Source organism: Marmota flaviventris, chromosome 10, assembly GCF_047511675.1.
Source record: "Marmota flaviventris isolate mMarFla1 chromosome 10, mMarFla1.hap1, whole genome shotgun sequence".
NCBI lineage: Eukaryota > Metazoa > Chordata > Mammalia > Rodentia > Sciuridae > Marmota > Marmota flaviventris.
Window position 1 is genome coordinate 5,293,077 of NC_092507.1, and position 20,596 is coordinate 5,313,672.

Sequence of the window (20,596 nt, forward strand, 5' to 3'; positions counted from 1 at the left end):
CGGCCGGGCCTGGCCACCTGTGCTGACCAGGACACCTGCCCCCTGTGTCTGAGTCACCAACCCCCGCAGACACCCGCGGCCTCGCAGGTGCCAGGTGCCAGGTGCCAGGAGCTGGCCTCGCGGGGACCAGGGTCAGGTGCCCAGCGGCCGGTCCAATGAGCTCTTGGCCAGGCTCAGGGACAGGCGCCCAGGCAGGGCCCACTGCTGGAGCTGGAGAGTGGGAAACGGTCAGCTCAGAGGCTGCCCAGCACCGGTCTGCAGGGTCCCCGTCTGCACGGTCCCGCCGGCCTGCGCGGACCCCAGCACCTGAGAGAACCTTGGGAAGAGGGGCGGGGGGCAAGGGCCCCAGGCCCCGGGTGGGAGCCCATTTTCCTACAGAGAAGAGGAGAGAAATGCAGGGGAAAGGGTTTGGGCTCACAGTGGGATGACTCCAAGGGTCTAACTTACATGGGTATTGCTTTTTGGAGGGTGGGTACTGAGGACTGGACCAAGGGGTCCTTAACCACCAAGCCTCATCCCCAGCCCCCCCCCTTTTTTTTTGTAGTCGTAGATGGACAGAATGCCTTTATTTGCTTATTTTTATGTGGTGCTAAGGATCCAACCCAGTGCCTCACACATGCTAGGCAAGCCCTCTGCCACTGAGCCCCAGCCCCAACCCTCCAGCCTTTTTTATTTTTATTTTAAGACAGGGTTTGCTCAGTTGTTGAGGCTGGCTTTGAACTTGCGATCCTCCTGCCTCAGCCTCCTGAGTCACTGGAATTATAGGCATGGGCCACCACCCCCAGTGGATGTTACTTATTTTTATTAACCATGTGCCACTTAAACTCCTCATAACAGTTTGAGGGATTCATTATGTTAACCATCCTCTGTATCTGGAATCTCAGTGGGCTGATGTCTAACATTTGGGGAGTTCAGGGATATTATGCATTTTCTTCTGACTGAACAAATGGTCATTAGTGGCCTAAAGATCATAAGATGGATGTTTGTATTATTGTGATAAAATTCTATTTTATTATTTTAAATTGCATTTTCACTCATTTTATAGTAACATTCAAAAATGGATTTTTAGCAGTGTGCAGTGGTGCATGCCAATAATTATCCCAGTGACTCAGGAAGCTGAGGCAGGAGGATCACAAGTTCAAGGCAGCCTTAGCAACTTAGTGAGGCCCAAAACAACTGAGAGAGACCCTGTGTCAAGATGAAAAATAAAAAGGGTTGAGGACGTGGCTCAGTGGTTAAGCACCCCTGGTTTCAATCCCCAGTACCAAAAAATTAAAAAGGGGGTGGGGGGGGGTAAAAATTCATCTTAGGATAAACTTTTATGAACAGCTTTCATTTAATATATATTTTTAAATAAAAATGGTAACACCCAAAAAGAATGGTAACACCCTCAAATTTAAACAGGAGCGACGCTTAGGGAAGACTTTTCAAGTTCGGGGTGACTCTGTTAGGTGCTGGAGGGTTTATCTGGTCAGGCTGCTGGCCTTGGGCTAAAGCTGGGGATGCTGTCTCCATAGTCCATTGTGAGTTGGGGGGAGAGGTTTCCCCACTTACTTCAAAATGTACTTCTTCCACATGCTGTTTAAAGGGAAATTTTTCCCAACTGGGACCTCGGTTCCCCATCCCCAAAATTAAGCACATGCAGTTGAGTTCTATTTATGGGGTGAAACACTGACACAGAAGACCCAAACCAGACAATGAGGAACACAGTCAGCTGAGCCTTCAGAACACCTTGATCTTGAGTCAGGCTTCATAAATGAAGTTTTGAATGAAGTATTGCTTGCCTACACATAGTTCTTAGTTCCCTCTATTCTTGTTTTGTAGGACAGCCTGGCATTTTTCTAAGGTCACAAGATGAGTCATTTATAGAAATGAGAGTGGAGCTAGTTTCTGGCCATGTCACTCCCAGCCACCTCAGTGCAAAATCCCTCTCTTTGCAGACTTCACGGCCCTTCATTGCTAGCTAATGGCTCACTCTCTCACCATACCCCATTGTGCCCAGCAGTTGATCTCCTCTCCTCCCCGTGAACAAGTCCCCTGTTTAGGGATCCTTCTCTGTGCTTTTTTTTACCTAACTCAGGACAGGAGCAGTGTCTGTGTTTTATCTCTATAACCTCAGTATCCTCAGTGTCAGTGCTCAGTCAGATGGAGAGGACGGGTGAATGGCTGGATAATCGGATGTTCGGAAGGTTGAATGGGTGGATAAGTGGATGGAGGGACAGGCAGGTGCATGTGTGAATGGTTGGGTGGGTGGATAAACAGATGACTGGAAGGGAGGATGGATGGATGGACGGATGGATGAGTGGGTGGGTATTGAATGGATTGATGGATGAATGGAGGGATGTAGGGAAGAAGGGATGAATGGGTAGATGGATGGTGGATGAACGGATGGAGAGATGAGTTGGTAGGTGAATGGATATAGGATGGATGATGGATGGATGATGGATGGATGGATGGATGGATGGGTGAAAGGGTGGCTAGGTCATTGGATTAGCTCAATGTTCTGAATCCTGCTCAGGTGGCTCTAGGTCCAATCACGTCCACCACTCATGTCTTCTGAAGGGAAGAAAGGTGATCCCTGAGTGTGTTGATATAAATCTGGGGTGAGGAACTTCGGAGTGACTCATAAAGAAGTTATCCACTAGCGTAGGGTGATGGGAAGTGATATAGTCACATTAATGTCAAAAATAAGGGCCTTCTTTCTGAAACTTAAAACTAATTTTGGAAGAAAGCCTGTAATGTCTTGGTAAGTGACAAACATTGTCATCAAGAAACCTACCAAGGTCGGGAAAGCTGTCTGGGTTGGGGGCTACTTCTCAGGAAGAACTTCAAAGGAAATGAGGTCCCCTGCTTTTCAGAGAGGCCACATGGGGCCCTAGGACTCATTCTGACGTCCATACCTGTCTCTCCCTCTGATCTCGGTAGCCTTCTCCCTGTGCTTAGGAAAGTGGGCACTAGCTAAAACACATGTCAGCAACAGGAGTCCATTCCTTTAATTTGTAAAATCTAGATTCATTTCAAAACAGTGAACAGCATCTGGATGCTCAGGAGAGGGGTCTCTGTGTAGTGCAGTTTGTACTCCCCTGGGCGGGCTGGAGGACAGGAGGGGGGAGTTGGGGGTGCCGATTCCCTCCTTACCTCGTGGGCACTGTGGAAATTGTTCTCAACATAAACAAATCAAAGATGGGAGTCTACCTCTCACCCCTCCACGGCCCTTTTTATTTTTCACCTTTATTTTTTGAGGTGCTAGGCATCCAAGCCAGGGCTCACACACGCCAGGCGGGTGCTCTACCACGGAGCGGCACCCCAGCCCTCCTCCTTCGAGAGCTTTTGAACCCCTGAATAGAAGTCTCCAGACTTGACTGACAGTTCTCCTGACTGACGAGTTGATGCTGAAAGGACATGGCTGTGTTCGCTGGCCCAGCTGCTTGGAGTGAGAGGGCCCTGGCCTCCTACAGGGACTGAATACAAGGGTTCGGGAGCAGAGGGCACGCTGTGACTTTCCGTCCTATGAAAGAAGGCTGTCCCCCCACTCAGAGTGTCCGCAGGTGGCTCCTGTCCTGGGCCTGGTCTGCCCAACTCTGGTCCCTTGGAAGTGGGCCATGGGTCAGGCTTCCCACGGGGCCTTCAGGTAGCCACCAAGCCGTTGGCTGCCCTCACCTCCGCAAGAGGGTCTTGGCGCGACTGTCCTGGCGGAGCCGTGGGGTCTCATGCGGGGACCTGAGGACCGGGGCTCAGGCTTTGTCTCCTAGGCGGCTGAGCTCACCCACAGGATCCGGGGCCTGCACCATCCTCCTGGGCAGGCGGCTCTGCTGGTCGGGGTGAAATGGGGGTGCTCAGTGTGGACTCAGTTTCTCCCGTGTGCAAAGGACCAGCGGGTGGGGAGAGAGCCACAGGGGCCACGCGGAAAGTGGACTCCTGTAATCGAGGCCCCATGAAGTAACCGTCGTGCCCAATGGGCTTTCCCCACAGGGACGCCCACAGCCCTGCCTACCATGATCCCCCCCGTAAGCGGCACCCCTCCGGGAGAGGCCCTCTTCCCCACCTTGGCGCCTCAGGACGTCTGGAGGTCTCAGATCTCTGGCTACTCGGGGTCTGTGACTCGTCACATCAGCCACCGGGCCAACAATTTCAAGCGACACCCCAAGAGGAGGAAGTGCATCCGTCCGTCTCCGCCCCCACCCCCCAACACTCCGTGTCCCATTGAGCTAGTGGACTTTGGGGACCTGCACCCCCAGAGGTCCTTCCGGGAGCTGCTGTTCAACGGCTGTATCCTCTTTGGTATTGAGTTCAGCTATGCCATGGAGACCGCCTATGTGACCCCCGTGCTCCTCCAGATGGGCCTGCCCGACCAGCTCTACAGCCTGGTGTGGTTCATCAGCCCCATCCTCGGTGAGCCCCAGCCAGCCCTGATGGCACATGGCCTCTGGAAACCTCTGGAAGCTTCCGGAAGCCTTGGTTCAAGTAGCTTGAGGTTCCAAAGGGAGAGCAGGAATTACGTTCCTCTCATTAGTCTGGGGCTGTCGAAGGCCAATGTAGCTGATCACGTCCCACATTTTAAGTTCCTTCATCTAAAGCAGACACTAGAACAGGAATTAGTCAACCCCAAGAACTACGCCCTCTTGGACCAAGCTATCATCAGAGAATCCGAGCGAAAATGCGGGTGGCATTTGGGTCGGTGTGGTCCTGTCAAGGCTGCTCAGTGCTTTGTCGAAGTGGAAATTTTAAGGACATTCTGAGCGATTCCCGGAGTTTTTCTGTCTTCCAGTTGTAGCTAGGGTTCTGTGGCCCCCTGTGGGCTCCACCCTCTGACTCTTTGGGGACATTTGAGTGCAGGAATGTGACCGGCCATCCCGAGTGTCCCTAGGTCCGGGGGGGTGGGGCGGTCAGCGATGACACTGGCCTGCTGTGTTTCAGGGTTCCTGCTGCAGCCTCTGCTGGGTGCCTGGAGTGACCGATGTACCTCAAGGTTGGGAAGGAGACGTCCTTTCATTCTTGTCCTGGCTCTAGGTCTGTGGTCTTGGCATGAAATAAAATGACACCAGAACCAAACAAGAAGCCCAGCAGCTTCCCTCTAGGAGAATCTGTAAAAAGTCTCTGCCAACCCAGTCCCTAGTGCTCCTGGCCCTCAGTGGTGTGGCCGCCGAGAGCCCCGACCCTGCTTCAGTCAACCCTGGGGATAAGTCACTGTCACCTCATTCCAGTTCTGCTGCTCACACCTGACCAGGGGCAAAGTCACCCGAGTCTGCAGCTGGCCCGTCCCACCAGCTCTGCTTGAAGTTTGATTTTTGAAAATTCTCCCAGGATTCTGGACTTAGATGGTGAACTACAGGGGACAGAGCTGGTGGGTGTTTTCTCTGGGTGACTTTGTGTCTCTTTCCAGGGGCGTTGCTGGGCCTCTCGCTCTTGCTAAATGGCAGGGACATCGGCACTGCCTTGGCCGACACGGCCACCAATCACAAGTGGGGGATCCTCCTGACCGTGTGCGGGGTGGTGCTGATGGACTTCAGTGCAGACTCGGCGGACAACCCCAGCCACGCCTACATGATGGACGTGTGTAGCCCAGTGGACCAGGACAGAGGCCTCAACATCCATGCCCTCCTGGCGGGTGAGTGCCCCTTGACTGCGCGGAGCCTGCAGAAACCTGGGTGAGCCTGTACACTCGGGGGCCCTTCTTCACTCCCCGATTTCAAAATAAGTTGGGGAAATTCAAATATAGGCTAAGCATTTAAGCGACTGAAAATATGTATCTGGCGGTGGGGGTGGGGAGCACATGTCTGTAATCCCAGCAGCTCGGGAGGCTGAGGCAGGAGAATCTCAAGTTGAAGGCCACCGTCAGCAACTTAGCAAGGCCCTAAGCAACTTAGCAGGCCCCTGTCTCAAGAAATAAAAAGGGGTGGGGATGTGGCTCAGTGGTTAAGTACTTCTGGGTTCAATCCCTGGTTCTAAAAAAAGAAAAAGAAATGAAAATGATGTATCTCAAACAACATGTATCCACGGTAACATACCATGGTGACACACCTGTGTGTGTAGATCCATATCTCCAGTCCTCCTAAGGGGTCCCAGGAACCCCTGCCATACCCAAATCCACTGCTGCTTAGGTCCTTTGTATAACCGGCACAGTAAGGGCTGGGATGTAGCTCAGCCCTGACCTGTGCAAGCCCCTGGGTTCAATCCCCAGTAGAGCAAAAAAATAAAATAAAAAGGCACAATGATTACATATAACTTCTGCACATCTCCCCTTCGACTTTAGTCTTCCCTCAGTTGCTGATGGTATTTTACACAATGTAGGTGGCAGGTAAATAGCTGTTATACTGCATCATTTAGAGAATGATGAAAAGAGGTCTGTTCACGTTCAGGACAGACACAATGAGTTTCTGAATATTTTGAATCTGAGGATATGGAACCAGTGGATACGGAGGGCGGAATGTATCTGTGCATTTAAATGTAGACACATAGGCACACATGGCGGTCCATTCTCGTGATTTGCAGCAGCTGTGTTCTTACAAAGTCAGCGCAAACGCTGAATTAGCAAATACTGAATCCTTGCTCCCGGGAGGAGTACAGGGCTGGATTCCTGTGACCTTCCCCTCACGATATTTTCATCAAATCGGTCAACACGTAACCTAGTTTTTCATGTTTCTGTTTCAAGACACTTTATTCCAGCGCTGACTCACTCACATTGAACTTGGGGCCAACAGCCCTGCGACGCATGCACAAACACTCATGTATCACCTGGGAACACCAGGCCGCTCTTCAGCAGTCCTCTTGGGGCCTGTTTTAAACAGAGCAACAGCAGGGAAAAAATAAATCACAAAAATGCAAAACCTGTGGCACCGAATGCAAGAGACGCTGTCCACGGGTGTGTCCCCCTTCCTCTGGGTGTCAGGAGGGAGGTGCTGACCCCTGCGGCGGTTGCCCTGGACAGCAGTAGATGTCAGGAGTCAGCATCGTCGCTGGTTGCCTGTGTCTGCACCCCTGAAGACTTCCTGGGCCCTAACACAGTGACCAACACAGTCATCCAATCAGCATGTGGGCATCAGAGGGGCTGGTAGTGCACACCTGTGATCCCAGCGGCTCAGGAGGCTGAGGCAGGAGGATCACAGGTTCAAAACCAGCCTCAGTAACTTAGCAAGGCCCTAAGCAACTGAGTGAGACCCTGTCTCAAAATAGGAAATAGAAAGGGCTGGAGATGTGGCTCAGTGATAGAACACCTCTGGGTTCAATCCCAGGTACCAAAAATAAATAAATAAGGGAGAATAACGAAATGCCAAAGAAGGGCAAAAAGCAAGACAGAGGCAGAGGAGGGATGGAGAACACGACCTGGAATGTAAAAGTCAGAGGGAGGCAAATGGAAGAGCTCAGCTCCGTGGCGTGTGGCTCCTAGCACGTGTGCAGGGCTGAGCACCGGAGTTCGCACTTAAAGGTAATGAGGCCAGACCCCAAGAAGCCATGTTCCAGATCGCGAGCTGGAAGAAACCAAGGGAACCCTCCTCCCAGACAGTAGATGGTTCAAAATACAGCTAAACTCAAAACAAAATAAATTAACACTTCCCCGAGATTTGGCAGTGGAGGGGCGGGGTGCTGGGGCCGGGGCAGCGTCCCTTGCTCTTGCTCTTGGGCTCAGACGCACAGAGCCCGGCTGCAGGAATCTGCACTTCTGGAGGTCTCTGCTGCTGCCGCCGCTGTACCCCTCCACCCCACCCCCGCCGTGGCCTGGCTCACATCTTCATGCTGGGCTCTGGGAGCCTCCTGGCCATCTGGCCAGTGCCCTGGGCCCTGGACTGAGACCTCCACACCCCTCTGTTTTCCTGTGCTGGAAGATCCTGAGGGCCAGGTGGACGAGAGGTGGGGCCGAGACAGGTGACTTTCCTCATGGTGACCATGTGCAAGGACACGGTCAGGGAGCACCTGAGCAAGCTCGTCTGTGTCAGCCTCCCACGACTCTGAGGCCAGAGGGGGCTTGAGGGAAGGCGTGACCTGGCGACATCCACTATGTCGCCCTAACAGCTCGTGATGAGTGGAGCAGCAGGAGGGCAGGGGCCATGTGCTGCCCGCTCCGGAGCCAGGCCCCAGGATACCACCAGGCAGGTGACCCCAGCAGGCAGAGGAGGGAGTGTCCCTGAGGAGCCACCTGGCAATGCCACTGCCACCTTTGTCGGGGCTTCTGTGGGACAGATACTACATCTGGGTGTTTGGGACAGACGGTGCTATTTCAGTGTCCCAAGAAATGGGACCCCGTCCTTCGGGTCTCCCTTGCCACTGGCAGGAAGGAACCAAAGCCCCCTTTCTCTCCCAGGTCTCGGAGGGGGGTTCGGATATGTGGTCGGGGGAATCCACTGGGACAGAACTGGCTTCGGGAGAGCCCTTGGGGGCCAGCTGCGCGTCATCTACATCTTCACTGCGGTCACCCTGAGCATCACCACCGTGCTGACCCTGATCAGCATCCCAGAGAGGCCCCTGCGGCCCCTGGGTGAGAAGCGGACGGCCATGAAGAGCCCCAGCCTCCCGCTGCCCCCCTCGCCCCCGCTGCTGTTGGAGGAGGGGACCGGCGACGCCCTGCCCGCCCAGGCCACCAGCTTGTACGCCAGCTTCTCCAGCCCCATCTCCCCGCCCAGCCCCCTCACGCCCAAGTACGGCAGCTTCATCAGCAGGGACAGCTCCCTGACGGGCATTAACGAGTTCGCCTCTTCCTTTGGCACCTCCAACATCGACAGCGTCCTCATCGACTGCTTCACGGGAGGCCACGACAACTACCTGGCCCTCCCTGGCAGCGTCCCCAGGCAGGCCATCAGTGTCAGCTTCCCCCGGGCCCCAGACGGCTTCTACTACCAGGACCGGGGACTGCTGGAGAGGAGGGAGGGTGCTCTGACTTCTGGCTCAGACAGGGACGTGCTGAGGGTGGGCTCCCTGGACACCCCCAAGCCCAGGGCCTCCGGGATTCTGAAGAGACCCCAGACGTTGGCTCTGCCGGATGCAGCCGGAGGAGGCGGCCCCGAAACCAGCAGGAGAAGGAACGTGACCTTCAGCCAACAGGTGAAAGCCAGCAGTGGGAAGCCAGGGGTCAGGTGGCGGTGGGGGTCCCCCTCAGCAGTTAGATGACAGGACGGGGAGCTGATTTGGAAAGAGCTTCCCGTCGGGCCGGGCGGGTTGCCCAGGTCCTCCTGTCTGCGCGGAGGAGCCTCACTTCGCATGTTGCTGCATGAACCCCAGCCTGACGGGAGTCCAGGTGAGACCGCAGGGTCCCCACTGCCAGGAGGCTTAGCAGGCTGCGGACTACATACACTGCTGCGTTTGTGCAGAGGCCACGCAGGGAGGACGCCTCTCTGGTGCATGAGCACAGGGTGTCTTCTGCTGGTTTCTGGCAGTTTCCCTCAAGCCCAGCCCCCAGCCCATCTGTGCCACGTGAGTGTGGTACCAACAGGCTGAGTCTCCAGATAAGGCGACCTGGAGTATCAAACAGGGCTCGGAGACTCACCGACTGCAGTCTCTCCCAGGGTCTCGTGTTAGCCAACCACCAGGGGTTGCAGAAGCTCTGGACTCTCCAGGGCCATGACATCTTCTGTGAAGGCACAGAATGTTCCAGAAGGTGGTTTAGGTTGCCTTTAGTATATGTTGGATTGGCCTCAAGCCCACCAAGTGAGACATGAGGTTTTACCAACTTCCAGAATCCACGATCCTAAGCCTGGTGGTGCACACCTGTAATCTCAGCGGCTGGGGGTGCTGAGATAGGAGGATCTCAAGCTCAGAGTCAGCCTCAGCAACTTAGCAAGACCCTGTTTCGAGATTTTAAAAGGCTGGGGATGTGGTTCGGTGGTTAAGCACCCCTGGGTTCAATCCCTGGTACAAAAAAGAATCTATGACCATGACCCTGAGGAGGCTACTCCAAGCCAAGGGAGGGAATTCTCTTATTTAAGTAGACACAGGGCTGCCAGTGGCCCACTGGCCTTGGGCGTTATAGGAGGAGAGGTCAGGAACTTGGGGTTTGTGGACTTGAGTCCTGTGAAACCATCGAACTTGCACTGGGCCAGGTGGGCTGGACGCGGCCCTGTGAGAAGTAAATCCAGGCCGACTCGACCCCATCTGGGTCCACATGGGACCAGGGCCATTGGTTTCTCAGGCAGCTTCCCCCAGGAGCCCAGGGTGCCTTCCCTGATCCCAGGAAGACTTCCCTGGCTTAGTCAGTAGTTAACTGGACAGCGAGGTGGCTGCCCACTCTCTCCTCCCAGTGAAATGCTTGGGCCTGACTGGGACTCTCCTGGCTTCCTCTGCTGCATTATGGCTTTTGGGCCTTAAAGCCGTTGCTGGCTGGCTCAGTCATTGTCCCATCTGGGGGAAGAGCCCTGCAGAGGCAGGGGCAGGTCCTGGCCAAGTCCTTGGGAGCACCATTTGAGCCATTGCACGGAAATGGTTTGAAGGCCCAAAGATCTCCAGAGTCAGGAAGGCCTGCTGTTGGCCAAAGCAAGGGATTTCCTGATTGCTCCCATCAGGGGCGCTGTCACCCTCATCTCTGGTGACTTCAGAGTGACGAAGCCAGTCTTTTGTCAATGCCGGGGCCTCCTACCTGTCTCTCCAGGTTTAGAGTGGCTTCTAAGCACAGTTCCTTGGGTGCTCTTGAAACTCCTGTTGAAATCCCTTCTCTCCTGAATCCCTTCTCATCCTGAATCCATTGCCATTGATGCCCCAGCTCTTTGAGGAGAATAAAAATCAGGAGCTAAAATAAACACATCCAGGCTTGAGTGGGGACATGGTATAAGTAGCAGTCTTCCTCGGGCAGGTGTGGGGGACAGGCTTTGTCGACGTGGCCCCTGGGAACCAGTGATGTGGACGCCCCATGTCCTTTCCCCACTGCAGCCGCTGGGCGCAGACAACACCTGGACTCCCCTGTGGAGCCAGAGCAGCGTCTTTATTCTCAAAACGGCTCAAGTTCAGAATGATCAGTTCTCCTGGCTGGAGTCTGTGCCCCCAAACCAAGCAGGGAGGAGCAGGCGGAGTCAGTGAGCAGATGCCCCCCAGGAGGATCGTTCTTGGGTCCCAGAAAGAAACTGTCCCCCATTCCTTCTGTTTCCATCGTGTGGACAGGGGGCACCTTAGCCACACAGCACGTCCCCGTTGAAGGCTGGGGCTGGGGGCAATGTGATGTGCCCGCCCTGTGCTCAGGTGGGGGACTGTGCAGAGAGGGTTCGGAACAGGTGTCCCCATCGCCTTGGAATAATGGACCTCCTGGAAAAGAAAGGCCTCGCGCTGTCCTGGGCTGAACAGATCCATGTTTTTTTAAGTGGACTCCGTGTTTTCCCAGGGCTTAACCGCGTCCCCCGCCCCCACCATGAGGCACAGAGCTCTCCTGCTGCGGCACACTGGGAGCAACTGTGGGCTCTGCGGCACACTGCGGGCCTTGAGTTCCCTCCTCTGGTGGCTGGTGCTTGGTTCGTGCTCTGTACCCGGGGCTGGCTCACTGACTCAGGCTTCTGCGGCTCCGTTATAGGTAGCAAACATCCTGCTCAACGGCGTGAAGTACGAGAGCCAGCTGACGGGCTCCAGCGAGCACTCGGAGCGGCCTCTGTCGCTGCGCAGCCTCTGCTTCACCATCTGCCACATGCCCAAGGCGCTGCGCAACCTCTGCGTCAACCACTTCCTGGGTGAGTTCTGGGCCCGGAGAGGGCCCCCTGGCCCGAGCCTCTCTGCCCCTTCCCAGGAGGCTCTTCCCTCATTAGCCCACAGACGACAGCAAGGGCAGCAAGGTGCTGCCCTGCGAGGTCCCCATCAAGGTCCCCATCAAACCTGGTGTTTGGGTCACACTACTTCCCCAGGGCAGGGCTGGACACCTGGGTCTCCACAGAGCCAAATCCTTATTCCCAAAAGCTCTGGGACAACTCATAGTGAAACGACGGGCCCCGCCTTCCCACAGTGTCCTCCTCTGCCCTCCACCTGCTGCATCAGCCTGGTCCACCCACGGATGCTCTTAAACCCACAGGGCTTGACCTTGGAGCGACCGTGGACTCGCCTTTTATTCTGTTTGGTGTCTCTTTGCTGTTGAGTTGTTGGGCATCTGAGGGTGATTAGGAGCTTGAGGATGGGACATGGATCAGCAGGACCTTCTAGAAGGCCATCTGGTCATGGGCAGGAATCATAAGAGTGTCCATGACTTTGTCGCAGTGACCTCACTGGGTGTCCTATGCAGCCAAAGATGGCATCAAGTGTATGTGCATGAGCCCTTTTGCCCAGCGTGGCTTGCAATAGCTGAAAACTGGCCAGGGGACAGAGTGTCCAACAGTTGGGGGTGCTGAGTATGTCACAGCGTGGCCACGCTGTGAAGCATTTTATGGCATTAAAATGAGTCTGTCTCACAGTATTTGAAGATTTAGGAAGTTGTGGAAATTTCTTGGGGTTCGAGAGACCCAGTAAACACCACCTTCCCCCACAAAGAAGGGATGACACGGAGTCAGAGGGACAGAGCTCTTAAGTTCTATTGGTGATGAAGCACATGGGGTCCATGTCACCATTTGTGCTTCCTAACGTATTTCTCCCAGTAGCCGGAGCACCCATGGCATCGACTTGTTTGTGTTATAAAAATACACATTCATCTGACCTGCGAGGCCACAGGGACTCCTACAGAGCTTTAACAGAGGTTGTCTCTGGGGGTGAAGCTATGGGGTGCTTCTTCTGTAATCCTTGAGTCTATAAAAATTGCTTGTTTTGCCAGTTACGGTGGTGCACGCCTGTAATCCCAGCGGCTCCGGAGGCTGGGGCAGAAGGATCACAAGTTCAAGGCCAGCCTCAGCAATTTAGCAAGTTCCTAAGCAACTTAATGAGACCCGATGTCAAAATAATAATTTAAAAAATGTGGAGGGGCTGAGGATGTGGCTCAGTGGTTCAATCCCTGGGACCAAACAAGACACAACAAAAATCACTTGTGTCTTTTGTCATCCGTAAGAACGGCCTGGCTAAAGGGCTGGGCCGCAGCTTCTGCAATCCAGGGCCACAGCCCTCTCTCCTCCTCCCAGGCTGGCTCTCCTTTGAGGGGATGTTGCTCTTCTACACGGATTTCATGGGCGAGGTGGTGTTCCAAGGGGACCCCAAGGCCCCGCACACGTCAGAAGAGTATCAGAAGTACAACAGCGGCGTGACCATGGGCTGCTGGGGCATGTGCATCTACGCCTTCAGCGCGGCCCTCTACTCAGGTAGGCGGCAGCCCACTTCCCCAGTGCAGACACGGAATCCAAACTCGGGGCGCCGGGCGGGTGGCACATGCTGTCTCTTTTCAGTCCCTCTGTAACTGCTGGACCGGCAGGCCATACTGTCCTGGGCACTGGGGGGTAGAGGCCAACCTGCGGGCAGCCCGAGGGGACAGGTGCCTGGCTAGCCCTGACTAAACCCAGGGCCAAGGGCCAAGTGGGGACCTGGGATATGCCTGGCCGCCCCAGGGCTGTGCTGCAAGACCCATGTCCTTCCGAGGGGCGGCAGACGGAGGGGTGGTGGGGCTGCATCAAGGAGCCTGTGGGGTGGGCAGGGGACGCTGGTGGGTGAGCCCTGGGACTGGGTGGCATGTTGATTGAGTCGAGGACAGTGCCCACCCTGTGGGGCCTGGCTGCAGTGACCACCGGAAGTGTTCTCTTAGGGTCGGCTCCTGTCTGCAAAAGGCCACACACAGGTCACCCCAGCTCTTTAGCCAAGATCTGTGCCCTCTTGGCTCGGAAGCTGCCTTCAACGGTCTGTAGCTAAATGGCCAGGGTTCCATTCCTGGCCCAGAAAATGAATAAATCTCACTTGCAAGTCTCTGGGCTGCAACCGGGGTGTTGGGTGCCCCATAGCCAGGTGGCCTCAGCTGTTTAAATAAAACAGACCCACGTTGTTGTGCCATCTCTGGGTACCTTGTGGCAGTCATAAAGATGGTGGCCAGCCAGGGGATGGGCTGTTGCTGTCCCCGTGGTAGGAAAGAGACAGCAAGGAAGAATATCCACGCACGCGCAGACTCAGCTCCAGCCCGAGTCCCTGAATCTCTGCCGTGATTCCGCCCAGAGACCCCTTCCCCTGCAGAAGCCCCAGGGGTCTGCTGCCGACCATGTGACAGTCCTGCCTTGGGAAGCCCCCAATGAGTGCTTTCTGGTTGGGGCCAGGTGGCCAGCCACCCGGGGTCCCTTCTCCACCACCTCAGCTCAGCCCTGGCGGTGGTGCAGGATGTGGTCTGTGGGGCCAGCACACGGTGGCCGCTCACCCTCTCCCACCCGCAGCCATCCTGGAGAAGCTGGAGGAGTGTCTGAGCGTCCGCACCCTCTACTTCATCGCCTATCTCGCCTTCGGCTTGGGCACCGGGCTGGCCACGCTCTCCAGGAACCTCTACGTGGTCTTGTCCCTTTGCATAACCTACGGGGTCCTGTTCTCCACCCTGTGCACGCTGCCCTACTCGCTCCTCTGCGACTACTACCAGAGCAAGAAGGTAAGTGCTCCTTTGCTTCTTGGCTATGCTGCCTGGGAAATGTCCCCGGGATGGGTACACGATCTGCAGGGCCATTGCTTGAAAATGGAGACCATCCAGACACTGGCGGCGGGAGGGAGTCCTTCCCAGTGTGCTCGGCCTCCATGACCCGCCCAGGTTCACCGCCCTGTGAGCCGTCCCTTGCTTCCTTAGCAGGGGCCTCCACATGACCCACACTCTGTGCAAGGACCCTGGGTCAGGGAGACCCCCCGCCTCTGTCCCCTTCATCAGGCTTCCGGGTCCCCCACTCACACAGCAGTTCACCGTCAGGCTCACGGGAGGAGAGCCGAGCGCCCAGAGCTAGCCCCCCAGGACCAGTGGCAGGTGATGGCAGGATTTCTGAAAATCAGAACTAATGTCCAAAGCCCGTGCAGAACAAGGTGTCGACACCTACAACACAGACCAGCTGGGGATCGCGGCCAGGCCGACCCGCGCTGGTGTTTGAAGCCAGAGAGACGAGGGCAGCCTGAGCCGTCTCTGTGGGGGCGGCTGCTGGCTTATTTGGGCAGAGCTGAGGTGTCAGACACAGAACTGTGTGCCCACCACCACAGCCAACCTAGAACATGTGTCACCCTCAAAGAAACCCTGTAGCCATCAGTCCTCTGGCCTCCAAGACCACCACTGGTTGGCGTTCCGAGTCGATGGTCTGGGCTCCCCCGGGTGTAGCAGGAGTTGCTGTGTCACCCTCTTTTATGGCCGCAGGACGCTCCCACCGTGGTGTTTTTTGTTTTTGCAGTAACTTTGAAAATTTTAAATACTGCATTAAAAATACTACCTGCTCACTAGTTCCTGACGCCCCTTTAATTTGGGGCCCCAGTCTCTGGCCCAGCCCTGGTTTATTTTAAGGTTTTGAGGTTTCTGACAAGTTCAGCCAGGGCTGTCCCAAGCACAGTGCTTTTTACGAAGAGCAAAATCCCCCAGTATCGGGCTCCCAGGAACCACAGAGGGGAGGCCTGGTGTCTTTGGGTGGTGGCTGCGACAGCTCCCCGTCAGCTTAGTCACGCCACGCGAGCTGGGCATGACAGCCCTGTCCCCTTGTCAGGCCCCTGGAGCTCTGAGCCCCCTTCACTGGAGTAAACCATGTACCAATTTTGGGCAAAGGACTGCCCTTCCCCTCAGGCAGGGGCACCAGGGTCAGGGGTTGCCCTAATGGGATTCAGTCACAGTTGCGTGGACGCTGAGCCTGCGTGGATGCGGAGCCTGCGTGGCCACAGCCTCCAGGGGGCTCCTGTCTGGGCTGGAGTCCAACCCAGCACCCAGAGGACCTTCTTTGCAAAGACAGGTGTAGCCCAGAGAGCTCCAGCCTTCCCCAGGACAGTGGTGCTGATCACAGAGCACCTTGACGTGCCTTGTCCGTCGTCCCAGAGTTGCCCATCGGTGCATGGATGCTGTCTATAATGTCACACACCCCTGACCAATGGGGAGGCATCCATCTGGCACACAGGTGGCTGTTGGTGGCCTGTGCTGCCCACAAGTGTGTGGCCCCACTGCCCCTCCTGCTCTGCTCCTCAAAATCCACCTCTCACCTCCCCAGGTACAGTGCTGAGGTGGGGAGGGAGGGGGAAGGGCGCCTCCAAGCTGCAGCCTTGGGAACCTCCAGACCAAGGCCAAAGGCCACAAGGGACATCTTAGGGCATGTTCAGGCAGGCTTCCTGGCTGAGGAAGATGAAGGGGGCGCAGGTAGAGTGGCCGTGGGGCTGGGCAGTGGTCCTTCCTGGGGAGAGCAGGGGGCACGCTTGGCCTGTGGGAACTCAGCCCTCCACCCATTAGTACTTGTCCTGTTCCCAGTCGCCATCCCTCCACATGCAGATGTCATCAAGTCCTGGCTCAGCCCTGAGCACTTCGGCCTGAAAAACGTGAGGTCGCTGCGGAGCAGTTGCGGGGCCTCCTCACCGCCCTGCGTGGCTGGCTGGGGCGGGTCTGGCTGATGCGTCCCTCTCCGGTCAGTTTGCAGGGTCCGGAGCGGATGGCACGAGGCGGGGCATGGGCGTGGACATCTCTTTGCTAAGCTGCCAGTACTTCCTGGCCCAGATCCTGGTCTCCCTGGTCCTGGGGCCCCTGACCTCGGCTGTGGGCAGCGCCAACGGCGTGATGTACTTCTCCAGCCTGGTGTCCTTCCTGGGCTGCTTGTACTCCTCCCTGTTTGTCATTTACGAGATTCCTCCCAGTGACTCCGTGGATGAGGAGCACCGGCCCCTCCTGCTGAACACCTGACACCCAGGGCTCGGCTTTGGGCTTCCTGCCTGGGCCTGGACGTCTGCAGTGGGCTGGCCACTAGACACCAAGGGCCCGGGAGCACGGGACAGGCTTCCTGTGGGGGTGTAAATATGTGGTCCAACAATAAATGACAGCAGCAAAGCTGCAGTTTCTAGTGGCTCTCTGAGGGTGAGAGGTCACTGGGACCTGGGCCACTCTCCTGGGGACTAGGGGGCGGTGGGGGGGGGGGGTTGGTTGTTGAAAGTTGCAGTGAAACTCAGTGGTTCTCAATCGGGGGTTCCCCACTCCTCGTCCCAGGAAGCCCCTGGAGACAGCTACAGCTCAGCTGGGTGCCACGTGCTGGTCAGGGGAGCTGTGATGTCTACAGGGCACAGGAAGCCCCAGTGACAAGTCCTGCAGCAATGCTGAGGAAGACAGCGCACATTCTGCGATCCGGTCGCGGTTCTTTGGGGTCAGAGGCCTCAGATCCCTTCATTCACCCTTCCATTCGTCTTCTATCACCTGCTTTCTTTCTTTCTTTTTTGTATCAGGGATTGAACTCAGGGACACTAACCATTGAGCAACGCCACAGCCCTTTTATATTTTATTTAGAGGCAGGGTCTCATAGGGCCTCGCTAAGTTGCTGAGGCTGCCTTCGAACTTGTGTTCCTTCTGCCTTGGGCCTCCTGAGCTGCTGGGATTCCAGGCGGCTACCGCGCCCTGCTGGTTATCTGGACCTTAAGTGTTCCCCAAAGCCCCTGTGTCAAGAGCTTGGACCCCAATCCTGGGTGCAATTGGGGGGATGGAGCCTCTAAGAGGCGGGGCCTCCTTGGAGGAAGTGAGGTCACCTGCCCTTGAAGGGGAGCTCTGGGACCCCGCACCTTCCTCTCTCCCTTTGTTTCCTGGCTGCCAGGAGGTGAGCAGCTTCCCCAGTGGCCATGACGTACTTTGCCATCATAGCCCAAAGCCACAGGGCCAACTGGCTGTGGACTGAAACCAGGAACCAAAATAAAACTTTGCACCTTTTAAGGCATTCAGCAGTGATGGGAAGCTGACCCAAGACCACACCCCAGCTGTCCAGCCAGTGCCCTGGGTGTGGGCAGGGCGGGCACTGGGCTTATGGAACTGCCCAGGGGAATAGGAAATGCCATTCCTTCCAGGTTAGTGTGAGGTCGCGGGTTCAGGGATTGGCAGAGCAACAGATCCCCACCTCTTGGAACTGGTGTGCAAGGACCAGGGTCCTAATGCACTGGGCTCCTAGGCTCCAGGGTGGTGGTAGGTGCTGGGAGACGCATGAGCAGTCGGGGGTGGGTGGGCCTGACAGCGACATCTCTGATGAGATGCTGATGAAGAGGGAGCCATCCCTTGAGCGGGAACTTGCTCGTCACATTCGAGGGAACACAGGCACCAAGATGCCCCCAAAGTGGGAAATGCACCTACTCAGCACCCAAGCTTCCTCTGCCTTGTGGGTACGGCTGAGGGCTGGGGCACAAGGGCAGGCCCCTCTTCCCGCCCATCCTCCAGTGCCTGGGTTGGTAGGGAGAACATGCAGGCGGCACCCTCTGGAGCTCAGACAGTTGTCCTCCATCTGGCCTCTGGTCACCTCTTCACGTCACACGCCCAACTTCCTGAGGCTCCTCCCCAGGCACCCTGGGCAGCCTCTGCTCCCCACACTGTGATTACTGGCTGTGAGAGGGTGACAGCCAAATCCTGGTGGTGCCCAGGGCACTAGAACTGGGCCTGGCATAGGATAGTGCAGCCCCTGGCACCCGAGGGCACGATCCCGAGGTTTTACACCCACACACACCAGGGGGCCTGATCCTGTGGCCCAGCTCCCAGGAGTCTGGAGTTGAAGGAGGTGCTCCGTCACCTTGATGTGACCAGGTTGGTCACATCCTGCAGCCAGTCACATGTGACCAATCAAGCAGAAAAGCCATAGCCTCTGTAGAGCACTTTGGTCACCTCTCCACCTGGGCCACAGCTCCCAGCTTGTCAGGGCCTCAGTACCTCAACCATGACCTCCTCACCTGGCCCACAGCCTCCCCCAGGCTTCTCCCTTGGTGCCACTGCCTGTGGACCCAAGGTGGCCGCACCATTGTGCCTGCCACTCCCTGGCCCCAGTCTACCCTCACACGCAGCCTCCACCCTGCGGCTGGGAGGGGGACCTGCAGATAGCTGAGCTGTCCCTTCCCCCTTGGCCCCTGGGGAGCCTAAGCAATGTGGGGGGGGGGGGACTCCCCTCACTGCCAGGCCTCTGCCAGGCCCAAGCCTCAGCAAACACCCGCCTCTCTGCCCATCAGGGTCCGATTTTCCCACCTAGACCATCTCAACCGCCACCTCCGCAGGCGCTTGCTGGGTCGGCAGCTTGTCCTCTGGCCCTCACATCTCATAGTCCTGACGGTGCGAAGGGCAGCAGACTCCCCCCGCACCCCCCAAATCTCCTCCCCCACCCCCCGCCCCTCGGGCCGTGTCTCCTGTTAGTTGAGGCTTTTCCTGGAAGCAGGATGCAGCCTCCCACTCCTATGTTGCCTAGAAGAGGACGAGGCTTTCTGGTGTTGGGTGGCTGTCCTCTGGGCTGGTCTGTTTTTGCCCACAACTGGTTAAACCTGCAAGAGAGGAGTAGGAGCCCCCCACCTACTGTCGGCATTTCAAATCCTGAGTCCTCTTCCTAGAACTTTCTAAGTAAACCAAGATTTTTCCACGTGGGAATTAAAAAAAAAAAAAAACTGCCTGTGTGGTGCACTTTGGCCACCTCTGGGTCATGGCCTCCCCCTGCCCCCACCACTCCTCCCCATCCTGGGCCGTGCCCACCCCCCATCCCCCGACCTGGGCCAAGGCCTCTCCCTCCAAGCCACCTCGGTCTGGCCACAGCCCCTGCGGTCAGGCCCCCTTCTGAGAGTCTGCATGTGGGGGGTGCTAGGGAGGCAGCACAGGGCCACCTACAGAAAGCCGCACTGGACCTTCAGGCTGTTCCGGGACTCAGGGCAGCACACTTGCTGGAGTCCGTTGTCACAAGATTGCCCTCTCCCTAAAATCAAGCTGCGACGGGATAGTTCGTAAGTCCTGACTACAGGCCCATGGCACGTAATTTGCTTCATGCTCCAACCATGCTGGGAAGGGGCCTCGTCACTCCGTTTTATAGACTGGGACCAAGACAGAACACCAGGTTCCTGGTCCCCATCACATCACGTAGGGTCACTTGCTCATGCCTGGCAGGGCTGGGATTTGGAACTGAGGGTGCTGCCTGCAGACCTCACCCTGCCACGAGCTCCCGGGCAGCAGCCCCCTCCCCTGGGCTGCCCACCAGGTCCCTCAGCTGGGGGCCTGGGCACACCATCAGGCTTCACTCAGAGGCTGCTTCTCATTCCATGGAGAGCAGGGAGGGGAGGGAGAGAAGCCTCCTTCTCTGTCCAGTGGCCCTAAGGTTCGCCCTCTCAGGTGGCCAGAAACAAAACCAAAGCTGCACCCACAAAACAGGAAGCTGCTCCTGGCCTCCTCCTCAGCAAACCTGAGTGCCAGCTGCTCCCCAGAATGCTACACTGCCTGCCTTGGAGCCCCTCGCAGCCCACATGGAATGGAAACTGAGGCCACAGGCTGTGTCGGCTTTCTGTTCCCATCTTCCCTCAGCCATAGTTGGGATCGTGGGGCCGGGTCAAGCAGCACTCGACGCTAAGAGGCTCTGAGGGAATGGAGAAGGCCCCAGAAGTCAGGCACCCAGGCTTTGTAACCACTGCCATCTGGTGGCCAAGACTGGGAGTGGCCATTTTTGTGTCCCAGGACCAGTGGCAGAGCCTTGTGGAGGGGAGCTGGGAATGACCTCCAGTGGCAAGGCACATAGAAAACTATGGCCTTAAAACAGCTGGTGGCCTTAGGAAGTGTCCCTGGTTGAACAGTTCTTGTAATAAGTGCCTTAAAGTCCTGCTT

At 56.6% G+C, this 20,596-nt stretch overlaps 1 protein-coding gene across 1 annotated transcript; it reads left to right on the forward strand.

Moving 5' to 3' along the window:
- Window positions 1–3,995: 3,995 nt before the first annotated feature.
- Window positions 3,996–16,690, forward strand: Slc45a1 (solute carrier family 45 member 1). The gene is made up of 8 exons (XM_027947775.3): window positions 3,996–4,392; window positions 4,918–5,010; window positions 5,384–5,608; window positions 8,300–9,036; window positions 11,486–11,639; window positions 13,005–13,181; window positions 14,232–14,437; window positions 16,424–16,690. Exons 1-8 carry the CDS (start codon window positions 3,996–3,998, stop codon window positions 16,688–16,690), a joined length of 2,256 nt encoding a protein of 751 aa, XP_027803576.2.
- The last annotated feature ends 3,906 nt before the right edge of the window (window positions 16,691–20,596 follow it).